General features: G+C 37.0%; 1 protein-coding gene across 1 annotated transcript; it reads right to left on the bottom strand.

Annotated features, from left to right (window-relative positions):
* Positions 1–1,685: 1,685 nt before the first annotated feature.
* LOC113414548 (uncharacterized) lies at positions 1,686–17,355 on the bottom strand. The gene is made up of 8 exons (XM_026671479.2): positions 16,856–17,355; positions 13,064–13,149; positions 9,427–9,454; positions 7,927–7,968; positions 6,488–6,515; positions 5,589–5,619; positions 5,417–5,495; positions 1,686–2,180 (listed from the first exon to the last, which is right to left on the bottom strand). The coding sequence occupies exons 1-8, from the start codon at positions 17,018–17,020 to the stop codon at positions 1,686–1,688; spliced, it is 954 nt and encodes a 317-aa protein (XP_026527264.1). The 5' UTR covers positions 17,021–17,355.
* Between the last annotated feature and the right edge of the window lie 6,091 nt (positions 17,356–23,446).

Raw genomic sequence — 23,446 nt, forward strand, 5'->3', positions numbered from 1 at the left:
TTAAAAAACCAAACACCTGCTTTTGTTAACTATCTGCTCTGGGTTTCAAGATTTTTCCCAGTGGAGACTTCCATAACCTGGAAGTTTGGGGTTTTCCTTAACTATCAGTTGTGTTCCATTTGACCATCAGCTCTAATCTTTCTCCAAATTATTTCTGTTTTTCTCAAGTTGATTCTTTCTTGCAGCAGGTTAAGTAAACACTTTAAAGCTGAGTGACAAGCAGAGAAGATACCATTTAATATGTCTCTATCTATAATTTTCCCCTAACCTTTCTATAAAACCACTAAGATGTCCAGTGCAAGGAAAGTAAATTGTACAGGAAAAGGAGGAGGAGAGACACCATAACTCTGGTGCAGTTCCTTCTCCACCATTTCTTAGTAGTTCTTTGCTAGTGATTGAGTTTTTAAGGCCTAGTTCCACTTTCAAAATATTTTCCTCCTGAAACATTCCCACCTGCTGAATATTCACTAAATAAAAAAGGTTCCAAGATGTAATTTTTCATTCTCTGCTTCTTCATATTCGGAGGCAGGAGCCTGAAACGAAACAATTGTTGCAGGTGTTGGCACAGACAAACTGCATCATCCATCCCCTGAAGCACAAATTAAGAATTGAGCTTGTTTTTTAAGATAACTGGTCCTGATTAGAGAAGGGGACTGAGCGCTGTTTGGCTGGAAGATGTAGCCTTTGGTTAAGATAAACAACTGATGCTTTTATGAAATGCAGAGCAAAATAGAGCCCTGGGTTTTATAAACATTTTTGCAACCTTTGTCCCACAGGGAGGCTAAAAGTTTGGAAATACTCATAAGACTGAGTTTTGCATTTATTTATTTTTTTAAAAAAGTTTTGCATTACAACACAGAATTGTGGAGTTTCACCGTCTCTCAATGTTTGTTTTAAACTATAGCAGGTTGGAACAGTTTTCTTAAAAGTGTCTTTCAATCCTGAATTATTTAAAAAATATTTACATTATTTTTTAGCTTGAACGTGAGCTGGTGAAGAATCGAGTCATTCTGTGTGGGCTACTGAAACCCATCCCAGTTGGGTGGCCAATACTTTTAAATAAATAATAATAATAATAATATAATACATATTTATAAAACCACTACATACAGGCATGGGGAGGGAGCATGGCTACTTGATCTCTATAAGTTCATTATAAAATCTGAAAAATAGAAGCGCTAATGCAAACTGTGGGAAGTAGTGAAAGACTACGGGCTAAAAATCATAAAACCACATGGCTGGAAGGGACCTTGTAGGAATTCTAGTCCAATCCCTGGCCAGACAGGAGTCCTTATAGCATCCTGGACAAATGGTTGTTAATTTTTTCTTCAAAACCTCCAGCAATGGAGCACCACAACTCTGGGAGGCAAGCCATTCCACTGATTAATTGTTTTCAATGTGAGGAAATTCCTCATTTCCAGGCTGGATCTCCCTCTGATAAGCTCCACCCATTGTTTCTTGTTCTGCCCTCAGGTGCTTCGGATAATAAATCAACACCTCCCGCCCTTCAAGTATTGGAAGACTGCTATCTTGTCTCCCCTAAACCTTGTCTTCATTAGGCTAAACACACCTGTGAAATGAATCAGTTGTCCATGGTTCAAACAAATTTTTTAATTCTGCACGCTTCCTCAAATGACAATAACTATCAAGCCACCCCACCCAGCCCTGTTTCCTTCTTTCCTGCTTTATCGGGTGCTACTCAGAGTCTCTGGTTCAGAGTGGATGAGATCACTTTGGGTCTCCAAATCACTACGGCGCTCATGTTGGCTATGATGGTGATGGTGGTGGTGGTGATGACACCGGCATTCCCCATGACTCCGATTGCTTCGATGATACTTCTCCTTGCTGTTCCGGCGAACCTTGCTATCAGTGAAGGCAGCCACTTGGATGGCCTCTGCTACTGCCATGGCTTTCCGAGCTTGGACACAATCATATTCTGCCTCTGCAGCTTGCTGGTAGGCCAAACTAGCTACTTTGGAGACATAGGACAATAGGTTGTCCTCCCGAGCGTGAGCTGCTTCCGCCGATTCTTTAGCTTCTTCAGCGATCTTCTGAGCTTCTAAGGTTTCTTTCTTAGCCTCAGCAGCCTCTATTTTAGCATGGGCTACTTCCAGCTTGGCCTGGATGGTTTCAGTAAGAGCTTTAGTAGTTTCTTTCCTGGATTCAGGGTCCTTAAATCTCTGAGAAGAAACACAAGAGCAAACAACTCAGGAGAATATATTTTGTTCACAAATTTTTTCATCCTTTTTATTCATGCAGAAACAGCTCCTATCACAACTAAGGGTGGCGCTTTCTTCCCTTTCAAGTCTAAAACAAATTTATTAAGCCAGAGGTCTCCAAAGTTGGCAACTTTAAGACTTGTGGACTTCAACTATGCTGCCTGAGGAATTCTGGGAGTTGAAGTCCACAAGTCTTAAAGTTGCCAAGATTGGGGATCCCTATATTAAGCAAACAGCAATAGCATTTAGACTTATATACCACATCATAGTGTTTTACTACACTCTCTAAGTAGTTTACAGAATTATCATATTGCCCCCGAACAATCTGGCTCCTCATTTTACCCACCTTGGGAGGATGAAAGTCTGAGTTAACTTTGAGTTGGTCAGGATCTAACTCCTGGCAGTGGGCAGGAGTGCATTCTAACCAATATGTCAACACTGCTAATATGGGGAGCTTGTGTCACACACTTTCAACACAGACAAAAAACATTTCGCTTTATGGTAGACATTTATGTCCTCATAACCATGCTGAATCCACTTGACATTTTACCATTTGACTACCCAGTATTTCACCTAGGTTTGGGATAAATATTTGAACTGATGAATGAAATTTACGGGGGATTAAAACAAACCTTCCAAAAACAAGGTCATTGTTAGGTTAGGGAGTAATCCAATAATTGCTTTGGAGAAGAGAGGAATTTGGGGAGTGAATTCTTTTTAAATTATGAATTTTCCGGTCAAAAGCCTCATTGTCCATTTTACACCTCTCCAAATCTGATACACTTTGTCTGCATGCATTGGAGTTGTTTTTTGGTCTATTATACTTTGTTTTGTATCATTCCTTTGACATGAATGAGGAAAAGAGTGTGCTTAAACTGAGCACCAAGACCAGGGATTTGGGGGAGTAACCAGTGGTGCAATTCAACCGGTGTAACAATCAGTTCGGTGAGTGTGCACTTTGCATGCGCGCACAGCATTTAGAAAAAAAAAACATTTTTAGCTATAATACTTATCTTCTGCTGCAGCCCCAGTGAGTAAAACAGCTGATGCGTGGCAAACCGGTCTACCTCACGAATCAGCTGTGCTTAAAAACAAGGAAATAAAGCACAGGAAACGGGCAAGAGCGGGTGGGTGGGTGGGTGGGCGGGGCCAAATGATCATCGGAAATACCGGTTCACCTGAACAGATCAGAACCCGTAGAATCCCACTCCTAGGAGTAACTGAAAATACCACCAAGCAATAGGGAATACAATAGGGAAGTGTTGAAAAATGGACCCTGGGATTCAAAAAAGAGTAATACATGTGGTATGAGAACTACAAATGGGAAAGCTGGGCATGAGGAAAGTGGGACTTTCTGTAATTTTTTTTCTCCCTGGGCTAGAGTATGTGCATCTGCATGTGTTTGTATATGTCACTCTGGGTCTTTTTGAGCTTATTAAATCCTTCCTTCTGTTGAGCATGTAGGCCTCCTCCATTGAGAGCATATTCCTCAGCACAATCCTCATTGTTTCTCCAATATGCAATCCACTGAGATCGAGGCTGGGTTATTTGAAGGAATCACCTGTCACTCTCAAAAAGGAAAGGGCAAGAGAGATATGTTCGTGTGTGGCTCCTGAAGCAGGGATGAAAAATCCAAGCAAACAAACAAAAAGGATTCCTGCATTTGCGAAAGGGGAGGGAAGGAGGCTGATGTGTATGCCAGACTGCAAAACTATTATTTCTTTTTCATTTCTTCTCAATATTTATGCTCCATTTTGGGGAGTTTTTATAATGTGCTTTGGAACAAAGAGAATTTGGAGCAGTTGTGTTAAATGGGAGACAAAGACAGTTTCATTTATGTGAGCCACATCACTTAATGAAGCAGAAAACTAGATGCAATTAATGGTTTATAGCACAGGTGTCAAACTCATGGCGTCACAGTGACATCATGTGATGTATCACAACATTTTTCATCTTCGCGGAGCTGGGGTGAGTGTGGTCTTTCTGTGACACATCTGGCCCGTGGACCGCCAGTTTGACACCCCTGGTTTAGAGCAAGGGTGCGGTACCATGGCCCTTTTATGATTTGTGGAGTTTAACTCCCAGAATTCCTGAGCCAGCTGTTAAGTTTGGGGAATAATGGAGACCAGACATCTGACCAGTGACTTCAAACTCTTTAATAACAGTAGATAGAACAGAACAGAGCAAGGCTATGGGCAGCAGTAACCCTTTTATAGGGTTGGCTGCTACCCTATTAACCAATAATATGTGCAAACAAGTTCAACTAATACCCAATAAGAAGTGTCCTAATATTGGCCAATCAGGGGCTTGTTATGGACCAATCCCTGTTTGTTGTTTAAGGACCAATCAGGTGTGCAGGCTTTCCAAACCTGCTTTGCATTTGGGCCTAGTTACTTTTTATTGATTCACAACACCAGCCATGCTGGCTCAGGAATTCTGGGAGTTGAAGTCCACAAGTCATAAAGAGGCCATTGTTGCCCACCTCTAGTATAGAGCATCTGTCTTGAAATCAGATCCTTTCAAGAACAATTCAGATGGGGTTAGAGGGTATAAGTGTGTCATCCCTGAATTCTCCCAAGTTATGAGGTGTTAGGGATAACATTGTTTACCTAACTTAGTTTGGATAAAAAATAATATATAAACTATGTTAGTGAGTTTAAGTGTATGTATCACTTTAAACTGTAAACCAAGTTTTTGGGTGCAGTTGTAAAATCACCATAAGAGGGAGCAAGAGAGCTCACTGTTTCCCTGGCTTTTACTGGATTGCTGACAAATGATGAATTGATGGTGATAACTGCGTGTTTGCTGAGAGAAGAAAAAGGGGTTTGATTTTTCTTCATATCTCTGACTGCAAAAGAGATATATCACTGGACTGATTGATTGTAAGTTTAATGAACTCTTTTTCTACACTGGACTTTGCAAACTGATTAACCCCGGATGGACTGAACTTAGTGTATGATATATGGACTGTTTTGACTATGCTATAACTCTTGCTGGAATAAAAACTATTTAACTTGCACAGTGTATCTGTCTTACTGAGTGTAAGCTACAACAACGTTTTATCTCACACATATCTTCCTGCCTGCTAGACTGCCGTTGCACGTTCTGCTAGGGTGTATATCCCTAATATGAGGTATAAATGAACAAGACAAGGAATAAATTCAAGGCATATGAGCATCTTGATTCAAAAAGCTCACCAGTTGTTCTCGTGCTTCTTTGAGAAATGAAATTTCAGTCAACAGAGTCCCAATTTCAGAGACAAGTTTATCCTTGGACCTTACAAAAAAAGAGAAGTGAAAAAGAACACTTGGTGTCTGCTGTTTCTCAGAGATTCACCTCTTTGATTGTAGATTTACTACTGACACTGACCTCTTGCAGTCATCCACATTGCTGTCTTTTTCTGGAAAGGAAAAAGGCTCCATCAGTCAAAACTCAGGGCTTTGTGTAAACTGCGTTGCTTTTGAGTTTTCAACAAAGGATGTGGAAAAAAAAAAGGTACCCGATTTCCCTAAATCAGGTTTTTCCAGTGTTTTTGGGGATGCAGTAGGGGGAAGAAGTATCTTTCAACCAAGTCCTAATGGGTAAATCCAAATACAAAACACCAACTTATTTGAAGCAGGCTACAAGACTGCACCTTGCCACCCTATTGGGCATCTCTTTGATATTCACTATAAATCCTGCCTTACCTCTCTTTTATTTTTGGTGAAGGCATCTGTTTCTTTACAGCAGCACTGCATTGCATCAACCTTTTATTTTTTTATTTTCTAAAAAGTAATAGTTCTTAGTTCTCATTTGAAAATGTGGAAATAAAATTGATTGTGGAGAGGGTGGTGTTTTGCAGCATGCCAGATTCTTTTCTAATATTTTTCTTTGCAAGCAAAAGGATACTTTAAAATAATAATAAAAAATAGAGTGTGGAAAAATCTGTGGGAGGCCAAAATGAGGGTGTGGGGAGTTCACAAGCATATTGTTGGCAATAGTTGCAACACTGAAAATCCCAACAAGAAATTAACAATTACTAAATAATAACATTATGAGGGGGTCAACCTGGTTTGCCCAATATCCAAGAAGATAAGTCTAAATACTTGGCCCACTAATGCTTGGAACTAATTTCTGAGTTGTCAATGGTCATTTCCGTGAAATACATTAAAATTGGTTGTAAAACATTTAGCTGATTATGTGGTTGGCTGTTTTACAAACACTTGAAAACATCAAGTTATGCCTGAAGGTGTCTTTTTTTATGGAATCAAAATAGAGGACAGCTTTACCCTTATTCTGCTGCTTCAGGAAGACAACCTAGAAAAGAGACACAAAAGTTTCATCCAGGTGGCTTTTCCTGTTACACTCGACATGGGCATCTCTGACAATAGACCAACTAGTAATATACAACCTACCCAGCCACTCCACTAAGTTTGGATCTTGACTTGCCAAACTGACAAACTGAATCCTGTAGGGATTCAAAGTCATTGAACTCATAAGATTTCTCGTCATTGTCTTTAAACACTCCTCCAAGCTAAGCAGGGGTGGGATTCAAATTTTTTAACAACCGGTTCTGTGAACATGGCTTAGTTGGTGGGTGTGGCTTAGTGGTCATGTACCGGGTGGGCGTGGCTTGGTGGTCATGTTATTGGCTGGGTGTGGCCAACTCAATATCACTCATACTGAGGCATGCATCTCCTCACCTGGCCTCTCATGACTGTGGGGATGCTGCAATAGTCGTAAGTGTGAAAAGGGGTCATAAGTCACTTTTTTCAGTGCCATTGTAACTTTGAATGGTCACTCCACACAAGCAAAGTACCAGCAAAGGAGGGAAAAAAAACTTCAGAGAAGTTCCTGAGACAGGAAGTTTAGTCCTGCCAAGAATGTAATAAGGGTTAACAGAGAGGCAGTTTCTGTAAGCAACACCAGAATGTTTCCTTCCTGCCTTCCTTACAGGATTAGGCTAGTAATTTCTTCTAACAACTGGTTCTCCGAACTGCTTAGAATGTTAATAACCGGTTCTAGTGAATACGTGCAAACTGGTAGAATCCCACCCCTGGAGCTAAGATCCTAGGAGAGTTGGGGGGGGTGTTTCTTCCTGCTCCACCCCCCTCAACTGACAAAAGTTCTGCTAGCTTTCTCTTCTAATCCAAGTCAAAGGAATAATGATACATCTCCCTCCCTCCCTTTCTCTTTCTGCCCGCTGGTAGTCATATCAGATAGGACTGAAGTATCAGTAGGGGTCAATTTGAAGGGTATAACACATGTCCTCAAAGACCCACCCACAGAAACGAAAGCAACTGCTTCTTATTTTCATGGCCTAAGTGGCAAATGTAAAGAAGCAGTGGTTATAGTATAGTTTGAGCAGAAAGCCAAGCGATCACTATGATCAGCGTAGAAGAAACGTTTCATTTTCAACCAATTTCAGTATAAGAAACAAGAGTTTAAGGAGGAACCCTTACTGAGGAAGCAAGTAGTTCATTTATTCCTTGGATTACTGTGTTTTTTTATAATGTTTGCAAATAATACATTGTTATATCCCCCCCCCCACCCCTCAGTCTCATTTTATTATAGATAGAATAAAGCAATAAAAGGAAGAGGAGGATGGAGGTCATAGAAGATGGGGGTAAGATTGTATGTTTGTTTCAGTTCACTTTTATAGAGTTAGTTTCAATACAACAACATAAGTATTATGTCTTACATTAGCTTACAGAAGAGCAACACTTACAGCATTTTTCAACTGTTGGTTTTCTACCAGTACCTTCTTCAACTGAAAGATAACAGAGAAAACACAGAGTGAGCCATTTCTGGAGGCGTTTTCTTCCCTCCTCCCCAGTGGTGGGATTCAATTTTTTTTACTACCGGTTCTGTGGGCGTGGCTTGGTGGGGGTGGCAGGGGGAGGATACTGTAAAATCTCCAGTCAGAGATGGCATTTGCCGGTTCTCTGAAGTACTCAAACTTTCCGCTACCGGTTCTCCAGAACTGGTCAGAACCTGCTGAATATCACCTTTCCCCCCCCCCGCCCTTGGTTCACCTTCTCTTAAAGCTAAGAGAACTCTACCAGCTTAGAGCTTATTGCAACCATAGCTGCAAGTGACCAATGCTTTCTAGATGAATTTACTCTTAGCTTGTTTTTATCTGGGCTGGATTGGTACCCTAAACACAGTCCCACAATTGTTTAACTGTCCTTCCATTGTTTAACTGACAAAACACTAAAACTCAATAAATGCTGAAAGAGAATTCACTACTATTAGGAAAATATAAACATGCAAATTTTAAACACTTTTAATGCATTTTAATACAATTGTTATAAGGAAAAAATTCAAACACAATACTTTGAAGCTGACTTTGGCAAATAAAGAGGTAAGGATGGATGGAAACGGAACAAGGAGAGATTTAACCTGGAAATAAGGAGAAACTTTCTGACAGTGAGAACAATCAACCAATGGAACAGCTTGCCCTCGGAAGTTGAGGGAGCACCATCACTTGAGACTTTCAAGAAGAGATTGGACTGCCATTTGTCAGAAATGGTGTAGGGTCTCCTGCTTGGGCAGGGAGTTGGACTAGATAACCTACAAGGTCCCTCCCAACTCTGATTATCTGTTAAATCTGTTAAGGGTCAGGGGGAAAAGTGGTGTCCCACCTTTCCTTGGTACCCTAAGCATATGCTTATTTTACTTGATGGTTAATTCAGGGCCTGGATGACCGCTTTGTCTCTCCTTCCTATTTATAGGAACACAGATCAACAGTTAAATCATCATGCTCTACCTTTCCCAGGGAACCAAGCCCTTACTTCTTGGGATGCCTCAATCTAACTTTAGGTGCTACCCTGAATGTAAATCAAGAATCCAGAACTTTCATTGGCCCTTAAAGCCACTTCAGGCTTTGCATGACATGTCAAGAAACAAGCTCACTGTATGGGTCAGGACCCATTTTAAGAGGTTAAATAAATAAGTGCCTCAAGCTTCTAAAATGCAGACCTCTTTGATTTGCTTTTTAATACCCTTTCCGAAGTTAAAAAAAAATGCCTTTGGGGAATAGGACTCCGGAGACCATAAATAAGATGCCAGTGAATTGCATGCTGTCCTAGCACAACCATGCTGGATACTGTATACAGGGCTTAGTCGGAACTATGGTTTTATTTAACAGAAAGCTGCAAGATGCACACAGAACTGTGCCCTAAAATGCTTGATATTTTTTAATATAAAATATGAAGCCTGCACTTACCAAACACTCCATTTTCATTGCTTTTTCTCTGGGGAATAAAATATCCAAGTCATTAAAACAGGGCATCAATCATCAGGATAAAGTTTCTCCCACCTTTTAGTGTCTCCCCTTCTGCTAAGATTTGAATATAGAGATTTGTTTTAAAGTTTTGCTGTTAATACACACTCACACTGCTCTTTTGCAAAATGTAAAAAAAGGTGACCCAATAAACCTGTCAAAAAGCAATATATTGCAATTGTTGGGGGTGGTCAAATAAGTCTAGTTTCTTTCAGTGTCTCATTTTTACTATAGTATTGGCTTTGGTTTAACTTGTTTCTCATGTTTTCATTGATTCATTTGCCCTATACCATAATAACTTAATTTTCAAAGCTCTAGTAGTGTTCTGTTCCCCTGCAACATTTTCAAATTTAAGATTCATCCTGGAAAATTCTCTATTCTTGCTACATCAAAAATTAAGATATCAAGGGGCTTCCGGTTTGAGCTTCTTCAGCGACAGACCAAAACCTCATCTCTGCGAGGCTTCGATCCGTGCTCGCCGCTGGAGCGCCCCGAGCCGGCTGGTTTCGGGGCTAAGCCACCCTGTAGAGGTGGTGAAGAGGGGGGAGACTGCCTGCAGGGTTCAGGAGAGCTGCATCTCTCCTCCCCAGCTGGCCATTACTCCCTTTCCCAAAGGCGGTTGCAGTGGTGGTCAGAAATGGCCACCACAAAGAAGAACTCGACTGGAAAAGAATGTGTAGGAGGAAGATAAGAAGAGAAAGTTTTGGTTGACCGGGTCAAACAGCAAAAGCAACAAATAAGGTACCCTGGAATTGAAACTATTAAAAAACAATAACATTGTTCCCTATTTTTCGCAGATTTTTCGCAGATTTTTAAATTTTCGCAGATTTTTAAGCTGCGAAGGAGAGAGAAAAGGGAAAAGATTTGGTTTTCTCCTTTTCCTATACTGACAGCTAAGAGACTTAAGCAAGAAATTGGGGAAAAATCCACTTTGACATCAATAGGCATTTAATGCTGAAAATAAAAAGTCAAAGGGATAATAAAGATTTCTGGATAATTAAAAGCTTTTGAAAACAGGAAAGGAGAGAAAAAGAATAAAAGGGCAGGATCTGGAAGGGAGGAGACTGCCTGGAATTAAAAAAGAACTTACAGCAAAATCTCAACAAGACTTCCAAAAGATACATTCTAACTGAAATATTGCAACAAAAACCCCAGGAAGAGAAAGTCGAAAAAGAAATAAGAAGATATAACTCGGGACTATCTGGATTACTTGATGATTTCTGGATTCTTGGTTATTGTTTTGAATGACTAAAATCAATTGGGTGGTTTTTAAAACTGTTTAAAATGGCTCCACTTTTAGAAGAACTGAAAATGGAACTTTAAAAGTACAAAGAAGATGCACAAGAAGGGAGAGGTTCTTTTGGCTTCATATTTCAGTTTTTAGAAATGGAGATTTGGAATTATGAGAAACAACAAGAAATGCCTGCAGAACAAGAAGATTGCGACAAAGAAGAAGCCATCTTTAATGAACAAGTAATCTTAGATGGGGGGGGGGAGGAAAGGCGGGGAAAGAGAATGGAAAGTTGAAGATTGGGAAAAACAACTCCAAAAAAAAAAAAATAGAGGGAAAAATAAGTATAAAATCAGAAAGCAACAGAAGAGGTAAATGCAGAAGAGAGAATTAGAAGTAGAGAGACAAGGGGGTAAAAAGGGGAGGGAGAAGATGAGAGGGAAGAAAGAAAGGAAAAGAAAGATATAAAGGACAGAAGCAAAATATAGAGAAACAGGGTCTATTTAGAGATAATGGGTGAAAACTTAATGGAAAAAGGGATTCTGCAAAAGTACATAAGATAGTATGGTTATATTAGAAACAGAAATAATTTTAGAAAATATGAAACAATGTATGATTAAAATGTCTGATAAAATAGCTATCGTAATTCAGTGGAATGCTTGTCAATAAATAAATGTAGCAAAAGGTATATTTATAAAACATGTGAAGAGAAATAAGGGAAAAATTAATTATGGAGATTATATGTGTTTTTAAGGAAGCATGATATTTAATTGAAAAGAAGTGTTAAAGATGTTAAGATTTTAATAATTATTAATGATAGAACTGAACTGGAATGAAATGAGGGTTTATAATTACATATATTTACAATCTTTCTTTCTTTTTTTTTAAAGAATATAGTGTGTATCATAAGAATGTACCAAGCAGAATTCGATTGGAAGTTATGTATTATGTATTATATTGAAGGTCATAAACTTAAGGTATATATTGAAGTTTAAATAAGAGTTGAATGGATGTAATTAAAAGATATAAAGGTGTCATACTCCAATTAGTAACTACAGGAGAAAATTTGTTTAATGAGAAAAGATAATATGAAATTGAAACAGAACAGACAAAAGTATAAATATAATGATTTGAATTGAGATGAGATAATCAAAATAAAATTGAGAAAATTAAAAGAGGGGAAAACTATATAGAAAATGTAAAATAGTATAAGATATGGAATAGAATACAAAAAGGAGCATGAAATTGAGTTTTGTGTCTGTATAAAGAAGTTCAACCCGGGACCATGCTATTTTCAAAAAAAGATGTTTTACTTGTATTTTGTGTGTGTGAAAACCCAAATAAAACTTTATTAAAAAAAAAAAGATATCAACTTGTTTGCTTGTTATATTTATATTCTATCTTGCCTTCAGAAGTTCAAGGCAGCAGTCCTTCCCACCAGTGGTGGGATTCAAACTTTTTTACTACCGATTCTGTTGGTGTGGCTTGATGGGTGTGGCTGGGGAAGAATACTGTAAAATCTCCAGTCAGAGGTGGTATTTGCCGGTTCTCCGAACTACTCAAAATTTCTGCTACCGGTTCTTCAGAACTGGTCAGAACCTGCTGAATAGTACCTCTGCTTCCCACAACAGCTGTCCAGTAGGGTAGATTGGCTGATACAGATTGGCTGACCTCAAGTCAAATTGGTATGAAATTGATTTCCTACTTTTCTCACCTATCCATAATTAAATTGGTATTCCTTTTGGAAAAAAAGTTGAACTTTAAACATATCCTTTGGATATCCCTGAATAGACATGATTTCATACAAAAGAATGGCTCCAAATTAACCTATGGAAGATATCCCAGATTCAGTGGTTATGTTCTCATATCATAATCTGGTTGCTCAAGTCCCCATTTACCGAGTTGTCCAATACACTGAATCATAAAATAACAAAACCAGATGGATTTACACAACACATTTAACAGTGAATAATATCACAAACGTTAACACTACAACCAGATTTCCATAGTGTGCAAGTGAGTCTTTGTTTTAATGAAATACGTTGAGTGAACACACGGGAGTGGTGTTATGGCCTAGAGATGAAGCTCTCCTCTCACAATCAGGAGGCTGTGAGTTTGATCCTAGGTAGAGGCAGATATTCCTCTCTCTGGGCACACTGAGAATATTTCTGCTAAACAAAACTCCGCATTGGCGACAGGAAGGGCATCTGGACATTAAAACACTCTGCTAGCTCCATTCAGTTGCCCAAACTCCATTCCGCAAGAGATTATGGGGTTGTTAAATGAAGAGGATGATAATTGAGTGAACATACTGAAATGAAACTTCTTCAGTTAGCACCACATCCTTACCTCTCTGAGCTCTTATCACTACTGCAGCAGCTCTCTTGATCTTTGCTTGCATAGTCCATCTCTGGCTTTGACCTCCTGTCCATCCTCTATTGAGAAAAAATAATTACCAACTATGTAAGAAGATTGTTTCTGGATGAAGTTCCTCAGGATTTTTTTTTAAACAATGGGTTGCATTTGTGGTCTGCTGAAACGATGTAGTAGAGCAAGAATGTAAGAAACAATGTCAGCAAACCTAAAAGGTCTTTGTGTTGTTAAATGGTGCCCATCAACCAACCTATTTTAGAAAGAACAGTTTGAAATATGTCCCACTGCTGAACATCTAATCTTTGATCCAAGTGTAAACCGCACATCTTCTACTTCTACTACATAAAGCACAAGCCTTTAACTATTGAACTTTGTCCTATTTTGATATTCCAGCAAAATTTTAAATAAAGACCAATTCAAGCAATTTGTAGAATTAAATTTCTTGGATTATGTTTAGCTACAGGCAAAGGTCATTGAAATTGATGTTCCTTTGGCTGTATTTCAGGCATAATGCAAGTCTTTTCCACTCCTTCATCCATCAGCTGGAGACAAAGAATCACTGGGTATTTATCTACTGGAGGGATGCAAAAGGTATGGTCGAGAGACAACATGTAGCCTATTAGCCTATTATTTGATGGTGGGCTAAGTGCATTTACTGATATTTTGTACAGTCCAATCTCAGCCTTTTCTTATCTCTTTCTCCTAGAAAACTAGGAGGAAATCCAGGCAAACCTTCTTAGGAGCTTTGCCAAACCCATCCACCCTTTCCCTATATTTCATGAATACAAGCAGATGGGAACCACCCCAGTCATTGTGTGTATTGTTGCTAATATGACATTGCTGTTAGAACCTAGATGACCTTCAGAGACGTTGAAAAAAGCTACATGGAATTGGCAAAGAGCGCTTTGAAGCGCTAAGAAACCCTAGAGCTGAAGACTTAAGTAGGAAGGTTTAAAAAAAAAATCCTGGAAAATTGTTTGTTTTGTTGCCAAGGGTACTACATGTAGGCCCTCTGAATTTGCTTTGACTCATGGGAGTTTGACCTTTTCATAGTATTTACAGAGGGTGCGAAGCCAATGTTTTAGTGAGGATTCTTTCACTGACATCAATATGGAAATTGTCTTAGAAGGTAGTTCAAAAGGGGACAAGCTAATTAAAAACTAAGATAAATTTGATTAATTTTAATGAAATGTACATTAAATATATTGAATATGTTTACATCCTTATCTTTCACAGTTTTGCCTTATCATATTCAAAATTACAATTCAGCAGTAACTTTCAGAGACACGCTCAAGAAATTATACTTTTGTTTTAAAAGTACTATCGATAATTGGTGCTTCGTTCTCCCTGTCAGGATTCCCTCTACTTGTTGTTTATTTTGCTTTCTACATGTTATAATATCAGATTTTGTTTATTTCTTTATCTACACATTCAGAACAGGACTTTGCCACTTGCTACTTTACTTATGGCTCTCTCCATGATGGCTTCAATGGGCTCAAAGAGCTGAAGAAACTTCTTGGATGAGAAGTGAAACGTCTTGAAAGAAAAACCAGACAGTCCAGTTGCCTCTTGAAAAAGCATCTTTGGGACCTCAATGGTCTTGTTTTCATATGAGAAAGTCATGTCAATTGTAAAGAAGAGAGACTGAATTTGTGTAATGCTACTTACTATCTGTCTGTCTGCCTGTTCATCCATCCATCCATCCATCCATCTAATTAAACTTTATTTAAATTATATTGACTTCAGATGTATATATTTCAATTCCTGGAATTCTTAATAAAAGACATGCTAGATGGAGGATTCTAAGAATTGTCCACCCATCTGGAAAGTGCCAGTGTCAAGGAAGGCTAGGTTTTACAAAAATGATGTGGAATGTTCTCAACTGCAGAGGTTTATTATACATGAAAGCTTTTCCCCCTGACTCTCTGTTTGCTTGCTTGATTCAGTATAGCAAAAAAATCTGCAGTTTGTTATGTATCTCATATCTTGTCTTGACTGTAACATTAATACTGACAGATGTTGGTAAATTATCTGAATTCTAAGATTTGTTTAAGTTTGGTTTCTAGGGTGACCAATTTTTCTTGCTTCAGCTTTCTCCCAACATGCTGCGTAGCAAATGGTAACTCCTTTTAAATATTTTTCACTGTTCCCCAAAGGAATAACCAAGATATGTTTTTAGTTGTATTTCGTTTGGTTTGTAGAATTCTGCAATATAAAATTTCATAGTTTGGCTGACAGCTTCCTTCCTCAAGATGAAGATATTACATCTCCATGGAAATAATGTAGCTGGATCTTACAGTGTGACGTTACCTAACAGAATTGGACATGAGCCTAAAAGTGGAGGCAGATTAGATTCACGCTGAGAACTTAAGACAAAAACAAAAACAAACCTTTCAAAAGTGGAGCAATTTCCATGGTTCTTTGATATGGAAAAAATGATATACATTCTTGGTCACTTGGGATGAATAATCCTCAAAAGTCATAGCATTATGTTTTATAAGTGTATGTGGGTGTTCCTTATCCTTAGTTCGTGAATTAAATCTCCTCTTACAACCATGGTATAAGCTGAATATTTTAAAGCTTAGTTTCTTAATTGTAATAGTTCAGTATGAATTAAATCTCCTCTTAACAACCATGGCATATGTTAAATCTTTTAAAGGCTTAAATTCTCAACCATAAAAAAGCAAGCCAAGAACAAGCCAATGTTATTCGTAGGAGAGTAATTTTAAGTGATGCTAACAGAGATCTTCTGCTTTTGCCCTGCTAATTAAAAAATCTTATCTGTGAAAATTCTATGCAGGGTGAGAACTAATGAAGTTTCCTGTGCAAATTGAAAATAAGCTATTCCTGTTTTTCATGGATACGTGTTTCCTGTAAGATACAATGAAAGGCCTGTTGCATTCTCAACAGTTCAATCTCAGCAATTGGCATGCCAGATTATTATTTTAACAGCTTGGTTATAATCTGACTATATTATATTCTTCAAAGAGTTTTGAAGTGGTAACATATATAATAAAGAATGAGCTAATTACATATATGAATAATTGCTCCAGATAATTTTATTAGAAAGACAGTTTGGAAGTTTGCAGCCTATTTCGATGATGTGCCCATAGGGTTGTTAGGAATTTGTTTAAGAAGATTAAGAAGAAGAAAAAGAACGACCTTATAAAACACAGTTTAATATTATGGTGTTAGGAATACTAAGTATAACAATAACACTAATTGATTTAACTATTGCTTTGCCAACAGGTTTTTGTGACTAGATTCTTGCAAGATTTCATCAAGAACCAAACCTATTGGAATATATTCATGACATGAAATAATCCAACCAACTGTAAATGTTTACTTCTAAAATACTAAGTATATCTTTCGAAAGTTGTCCTGTTATGTTCAGTGGAATTATTTAATTTTAGTTAACTATATAAAGAAATAGAACTTTTCTCTTTGAAATAGGACAAAAATACAGATGGGGTTATTGGATTTTTTGGGGGAACAGGCCACATATTGGAATTTTAATATCATGCTGTGATTACACTCCCAGAAAGGCTACTATTCTCAAAGTGGATGTCATGGTAGGTGCCATTACAAAACACCCCTTTAAGAGACTGTAAAAATAAATATGTTAGAGGTAAAGCCTTTGCTTTGCAGGTATGATCTTCCTTCCTTCCTTCCTTCCTTCCTTCCTTCCTTCCTTCCTTCCTTCCTTCCTTCCTTCCTTCCTTCCTTCCTTCCTTCCTTCCTTCCTTCCTTCCTTCCCTTTCAACTCACCTTGAATCTTAATTTAGGTTCATCATGTGAAAGCGGCAAACAAATTGGAGTGAAGAATGTGCAAGAGACAAAACATGGTTGCGAGTTGCTGTTTCGTAAAGGGCGGCGGTGGCGGGTTGCTGAAGAACAACGGGAAAAGTCTTCATAGCTCTTGTAAGGGATCATTTGGAAGGGACATCTTCACTCCAAAGTCATTTTTCTTTGAAGATTCCAGGCGGCAGTTAGTCTCCATAGCAACATCTGAGGGATGACCGACCCTTATCATTCTATTACTGGAGAGGGATGGATCACTTGATACACCCTAAATATAAATGGACTGCTCGATTAATTCTAAAATCAAAGATGGAGAATGGAGAACTGAAATGTAGCCAAAAAAGCTTCAAAGCTTTTACCCCAAGCATACATGAAGTACTTCTCCACTCTTCCAACTTAGTTATTGTAAGTTGCTTAACATAGAGAGATATTAAGTTGTACATTTCATTTTTGGTTTCAAAGCCCGTACCTTTTCAGGTGATCTTTGAGTTAGATTAATAAAAGACTGGCTTTATAATGGATTTTCTATTTCACCAAGCGTACCATTACTCAAAATATATTAATGTTTTGGTGCATTCATTTGCCAGTCTTCAAATGTTCCCATCTTCATTCTCTTCAACAGCAAAATGAATCCATTGAAAGTAAGTTTAGAAAAATAAGTTTTGAAAGAATCAATCAGAAGATGATATGAGTTCATTGGTCTCTCTCCCGTGTTGAATCAGTAAAAAGATTCAAGTGCCTCACATACATTTTCTTGGTTTCTTTAGCTTCAGCTCTCTAAAAAGAAAATGACATTAAGAGCTGGCTTCAAATAGTGCTATTAATCTCTCTGTAGCTTTAAAAATACTGCAAACCTGTGGATGGAGCCAATGAGTTATCTGCTTGAAAAATATTTGATTATTTTCTCACCAGTTACTATTAACATAAATCAAGATAAAATTATGATGAAAATATTATGCCGCTGCTAGGATGCTGAATCACCACCAAAATATGATGCTGAATTTTAACTGATGATTTCTGCCTAAGCACACTTTTTGGGGGAATTATTACATAGGTAAATGGTTAGAATTCTAGCTGAGGGATCTATCTCCCTTGCTCCTTGTTGGCTTGCAAAGTTTTGGAGTTGGATCCAGATTCCCTGGAGTCATTTTTCAAGCAATTATTCCTACTAAGATTTATCCTTGTATTATAAGAATCTGTTTTACACTTGATTTTGGCTGATGTTGAAAAATCAAGCAGGGTTAGCCCTGGAAACAACCTGGATGGAAGTCTACCAGGAAATCTCAGGACTATTTCTATACCTTTGTAAACAAAGTCTATGAAGTCTTCAAAAGCTGAGGTCAACTTGTAGGAAACTATACCTTTACTTCCCCCTTTTAGAGTGTGTCAAAATTTTCAACTTTCAATTTCCAAACATTAGGTGTGCTCAAAAGTTGTAAAATGCATTGGGGATCATTATTTTGGTTACTTTAATATAATTTAGATGTGTTTGATAAGTATAAATATAACTGTTTAACATTTTGTTTTTTTCATTTGTCCACTTATATAAATGTATTCCTTTGGTTGCTTTTTGCTTAAACTGGCAGCTTTTCCTGAAAGTCTATATAATCTCATTTTGCATTTTTTTCAGAGCAGTGGTGTTTTTTTTTTTAGAGTTGAATACTAGAGATTCTGGCTTCTCTTCTGGAATCACAGACAGCACACTATAAATACTATTTGTTAAGAAATTCAGTGGAAGAGAATATCATCTCTCAATCAGTGTGTAGAATATTGAACTTGCTCCAGCAGACCTTTTTAAAAATATTCTTACAATTTTCCACTGTTCAATAATCTGGATCAGAGAATGTTTATGTGCCAGACACTTAAGTCTGGAAGAGGGTCAACGAACATCTTTCCCATTGAAAGAATGACTAATCATGTACTTAATTTAATTTTAAAATGAATATGTTTGCTAAGTTTCCCCTTCATGCTGAATCCTAAACTAATCAAGCAGGCTGGCTTTGCATAGCCCATTTTCTGCAAAACAAACAATAATGAAAGTCAAAATCAAATGTATTGTTATGCTAATGAAACTATTAATTTTTTATGAGTTAATTGAGCATCTTGTTAAAGAAAGCAAATGCATGAAGTCAGCCTCTGCAGTTTATCTAAGTGAGATCAGGACAGTGGTGAGATTCAAAAAATTTTACTACCGGATCTGTGAGCATGGCTTGATGGGTGTGGCGTGGCTTGATGGGGCATGGCTTGGTGGGTGTGGCAGGGGAAGGATACTGTAAAATCCCCATTACCTCCCCACTCTTGAAGGAAGGTTACTGCAAAATCCCATTCCCTCCCCAACCCACTAACCTGCTTTCCAGCTCCGTTCTCCTGTGCAGGGCAACAAAAGAAGACCCAGCTGATCAGCTGGGACTCGGGAGGCAGAGAATAGATGGGGGCAGGGCTAGTCAGAGGTGCTATTTTCCGGTTTTCCAAACTACTCAAGATTTCCACTATGGGTTCTCCAGAACTGGTCAGAACCTGCTGAATATTACCTCTGGATCAGGACCTCACAGACAAAGTTCAAAGTGTACAGATAAGCCAGGATTGGTATGTGGATGCGTTTGTGATATTACTGTACTGAAAAATTTTCTGTTGTTGCTCAGAAGCACAAATATAACATTCATATTATGGTCTGAAAATACCTTATATCCTCTTCTCCAGTACAGAGAAAATGTTTAAATCCTTTGTTCCCCTTTTCATTCATTCCTTCACATCCTTTCTTTATTGTTTCATCAGTGGTAGAATGGAATGTCTCTCTTTCCCTTTTATGACTCTTTCTTAGCAAAAGGATGTAACATGGATGTATGTCAGGCATTGGAAATGAAGCTATGCCTTACTTCTGAGATTACTACCAAGAGTATAACAGTTTCAAGATAAATTGCAAAAATTATCTCTTTAGTGGAGTGAGGATAAAAATCAGGAACCTTCACAGTTAACCAAATAAGCAGACACATGGATATGTTTGCAGATCCCAGCTAGGTTGTTTACATTATAATATCTATTTTCTGTTATTTTGCCTCCATAAATCATCATGCTTCTCAAAAACCCATCAAAATATTGTATTTTGATCTTTTAACCTACATCTCCCAAATCCAGTCTTGTAGTTCCAACACAAGAGAAGGACACCAAGTTGGAGAAGGTTTACCAAATTGGAGGAGGATGTGAGCTTTCCTTTTCCCTGAGTATTGCCAGAATCGCATTAACTATGGAGACAATTATTATTATACTGTGCCATGGAGAACAGAAAAAAGAATATAAAAATAAAAATGAATATATTACCACAGATGGCTTTTGGTTTATAGCTTGTTGAGCTATCTTCAGTTCAGTATAGATTCCCAAAACGTCTCTTATCCAAACAATTTAGTACTCCAATCTGATATCTGAAGAGATGCTTGGCAACCTGTTCTAACTATGAATGACATCACACATAACATCATAAGGAGAGCAAAAGGGAAGGGAAGCTTACTAGCTTTCACACTAGGGCTGGGCAATCTTTATGTCATCTCAGGTTGCTTGCAGTCTTCTAAAACTTCCCAGTGATATTACTGTGTCAAACTCTCTGTGACTTGAAAACTGGGGTGGGGTGGGGGTGGGGGATATTTTTTAAAGTAGACCTAGCTATAGTTGCCTGTCTAGATCAAGGTTCTTCAAAGTTGTCAATATTGACCCCCGTCCCAAGGGTTGATGGAACCATTAAGGAGTTGTGTTTGTTATAATAATTTATAGTACTATTAATTAAAGTAATATTAACTATTTTCATATATATGTATAATGAGGAATCACAAATAATGTAATTACTGTATATTGGTTTCTTCATAACAGCATAGTGAGGAGTTTCTGATAATCGTTATAGGAAATAATGACATAAAGGAGGCTTTGAATGGATAGCATTACTCTAGCAAGTTCTGTTGCTAGTATTTCATTTTCCCAAATCCTTTGTCCAGGGCTTAAATGAAAATTCCATTTATTTACAGAACAAATGGGTTTTGGAGAAAGATTTATTAAAGCAATAGAGGCAATATACCATAAACAATTTGCTAAAATAATGATAAATGGAGATTTAACAGATAATATCAACATTAAAAAAGGAACTAGACAAGGATGTCCTCTGTTGCCACTGTTGTTTGTATTGACTTTGGAGGTGTTAAACAGAAATATTAGAGACAATAGTGAAATAAAGGGAATGAAAATAAAAAAGGAATATAAATTGCAAGCGTTTGTGGATGACATGGTTTTCATATTGGAGGAACCACTGGAAATAGTGTCTAAATTGATAGAAAAAAATTGAAGAATATGGGCAGGTGGCAAGATTGAAAATAAATAAAGATAAAACCAAGATTATAGTTAAGAACATGACGGAAAAGCAGAGGAAAGAATTAACAGAGAGACTGAATATCCAGATTACAAATAGTTAAATATTTAGGAATACATTTAACAGCAAGATGTGGAACACTAAAAGAAGATAATTATTATAAACTAAAACAACAGATTATAACAGACTTGGAAAAAACGGGAAAATTTACAATTATTTCTAATAGGGAGAATATCTACAATTAAAATGAATATATTACCAAGGATATTATATTTGTTTCAAAAAATTCCAATTAAACTAGGGAAAGAATACTTTGAGGATTTAAATAAAATAATGTTGAAATATATATGGCAGGAAAAGAAGGCAAGGATTAAATTAAAATCACTACAGGATGCTAGAACAAGAGGAGGCTTTGGATTACCCAATTGGGAATTATATTACCAGGCAGCAACATTAATGTGGATGAAAGAATGGATTGTTTGAAGAATATCAGATTGTCAACGTTGGAAGGTCATGATTTGCTATTGGGATAGCATTCATTCTTAAGGTATAAGGAAAATAAAATACAAGGTATTTTAGGAGACACTATATTCGAGATGCATTATTGACAGTATGGGAGAAAATAAGGAAACAACATTATATGAAAATACCAGTCTGGTTGTCATTACAAATATATTCTAGATTTGATAAAGATAACAGAACAGAGAGGTTTTATAATGAACTTACTGAATTAGATGGAATTTTAACAAGTACTGATGAGAGAATGATTAAAAAATTATATGGTTATTTACTTGAAGTGAAATTAGAAGAATAACAAATTAAAGAAACAATGATTGCTTGAGGGAAAATTTTTGGATATGGAATAGATCTAGAAAAATGGCAGAAATTATGGTCTTCAAATTATAAATTAACAATGTTGACAGCATATAAAGAGAACTTGTATAAGATGTTTTACAGGTAGCATTTACCCCCAGCAAGAATAGCAAGGATGTTTAAGGATAAATTGGCGAAGTGTTGGAAAGTCATCAGTTAACTGGATCATATTACCATATGTGATGGACGTGTGTGGAAGCCAAAAGATACTGGACTAAAATTCATACATGACTGGAAAAAATGACAAAACAGCATATAAACTTGAAACCAGAGATATTTTTATTGGGTATCTTACCTGAATGATACAGTACAGAATTGATCTATTTGTTTATTAATGTTTTAACAGCAGCTAGAATTGTATTTGCTAAAAACTGGAAAAATGAAAAAATTCAGATAAAAGAGGAGGCAATAAAGAAAATAATGGAATGTGCAGAGATGAGTAGATTGACATTGGCAATTAGAGAGCAAGAAGAAAAAGAATATTATAAAAATATGGGATTTATCAATGGTTAAGAGGAAAATGAAATATATTAATATAAGATAATAAATATAATACAATAGTAATGATATGTTATAATTATTATAGAAGAAACTATAATATGAACTTGAACTTGTAAAAATTGAAGTGGGCTCGAAAAGAATAATATGAATCTGTAATTAAACTCTAACAATGAGGTAATGATAATATAATATAACATGGAAAGTTGAATAATATAATATATAATATTTATATAATATAAAATATTAATTTAAATTTAAGAGGGAAACACTATTGATAATGTGCACAAGAAATTTGTACCAACTGACACACTGTACAATTGAAATAAGGTTTATTTGTTGTTTTGTGTTTGTGTTTGTTTGTTATTAAAAAGAAAAAAAAAGAAAAAAAAGAAAATTCCATTTATTTCCATTCACCTTGACTTATATGCTGTTCTATTTCCAAAGCATCCAAGTGACTTGCATTAACAACATAAAACCATCACAGTAAGAAGATTGTCACCAGTCAATCAGCCAAATTTCAAGGTATCCCTAGATTCTCCTTCTAAGAACCATCTTTTGTTAAACCATCGGCTGAATATTCTATTCTATTCTATTCTATTCTATTCTATTCTATTCTATTCTATTCTATTCTATTCTATTCTATTCTATTCTATTCTATTCTATTCTAAATGTGACCCATTAGAGTGTTCCTCAAAGACAACTCGTTGGTGTTATCACCTCCTCTGAGCCTACAGAGACCCGCAAAGGAATTCAAGAGGAAACAGGGACTTTGTCATCTCATTTCTATAGGAATAGCAAGCAGGCAGCTATTCAATCGGCTTCCGTAGAAGGCG

The sequence above is a fragment of the Notechis scutatus genome, chromosome 1 (genome assembly GCF_049901735.1).
Source record: "Notechis scutatus isolate UNSWTSFEM ecotype Mainland chromosome 1, rNotScu1.2, whole genome shotgun sequence".
Lineage (NCBI taxonomy): Eukaryota > Metazoa > Chordata > Lepidosauria > Squamata > Elapidae > Notechis > Notechis scutatus.

Excerpts from the sequence above, each read along its gene's own strand:
- LOC113414548 (XM_026671479.2), bottom strand. The coding sequence starts at position 17,020 with ATGATCCCTTACAAGAGCTATGAAGACTTTTCCCGTTGTTCTTCAGCA. Across the intron at positions 9,455-13,063 it reads AGTGATAAGAGCTCAGAGAG|AGAAAAAGCAATGAAAATGG; the intron begins GTAAGGATGTGG and ends TTTATTCCCCAG. Across the intron at positions 5,496-5,588 it reads AATGTGGATGACTGCAAGAG|GTCCAAGGATAAACTTGTCT; the intron begins GTCAGTGTCAGT and ends TTTTTTTGTAAG.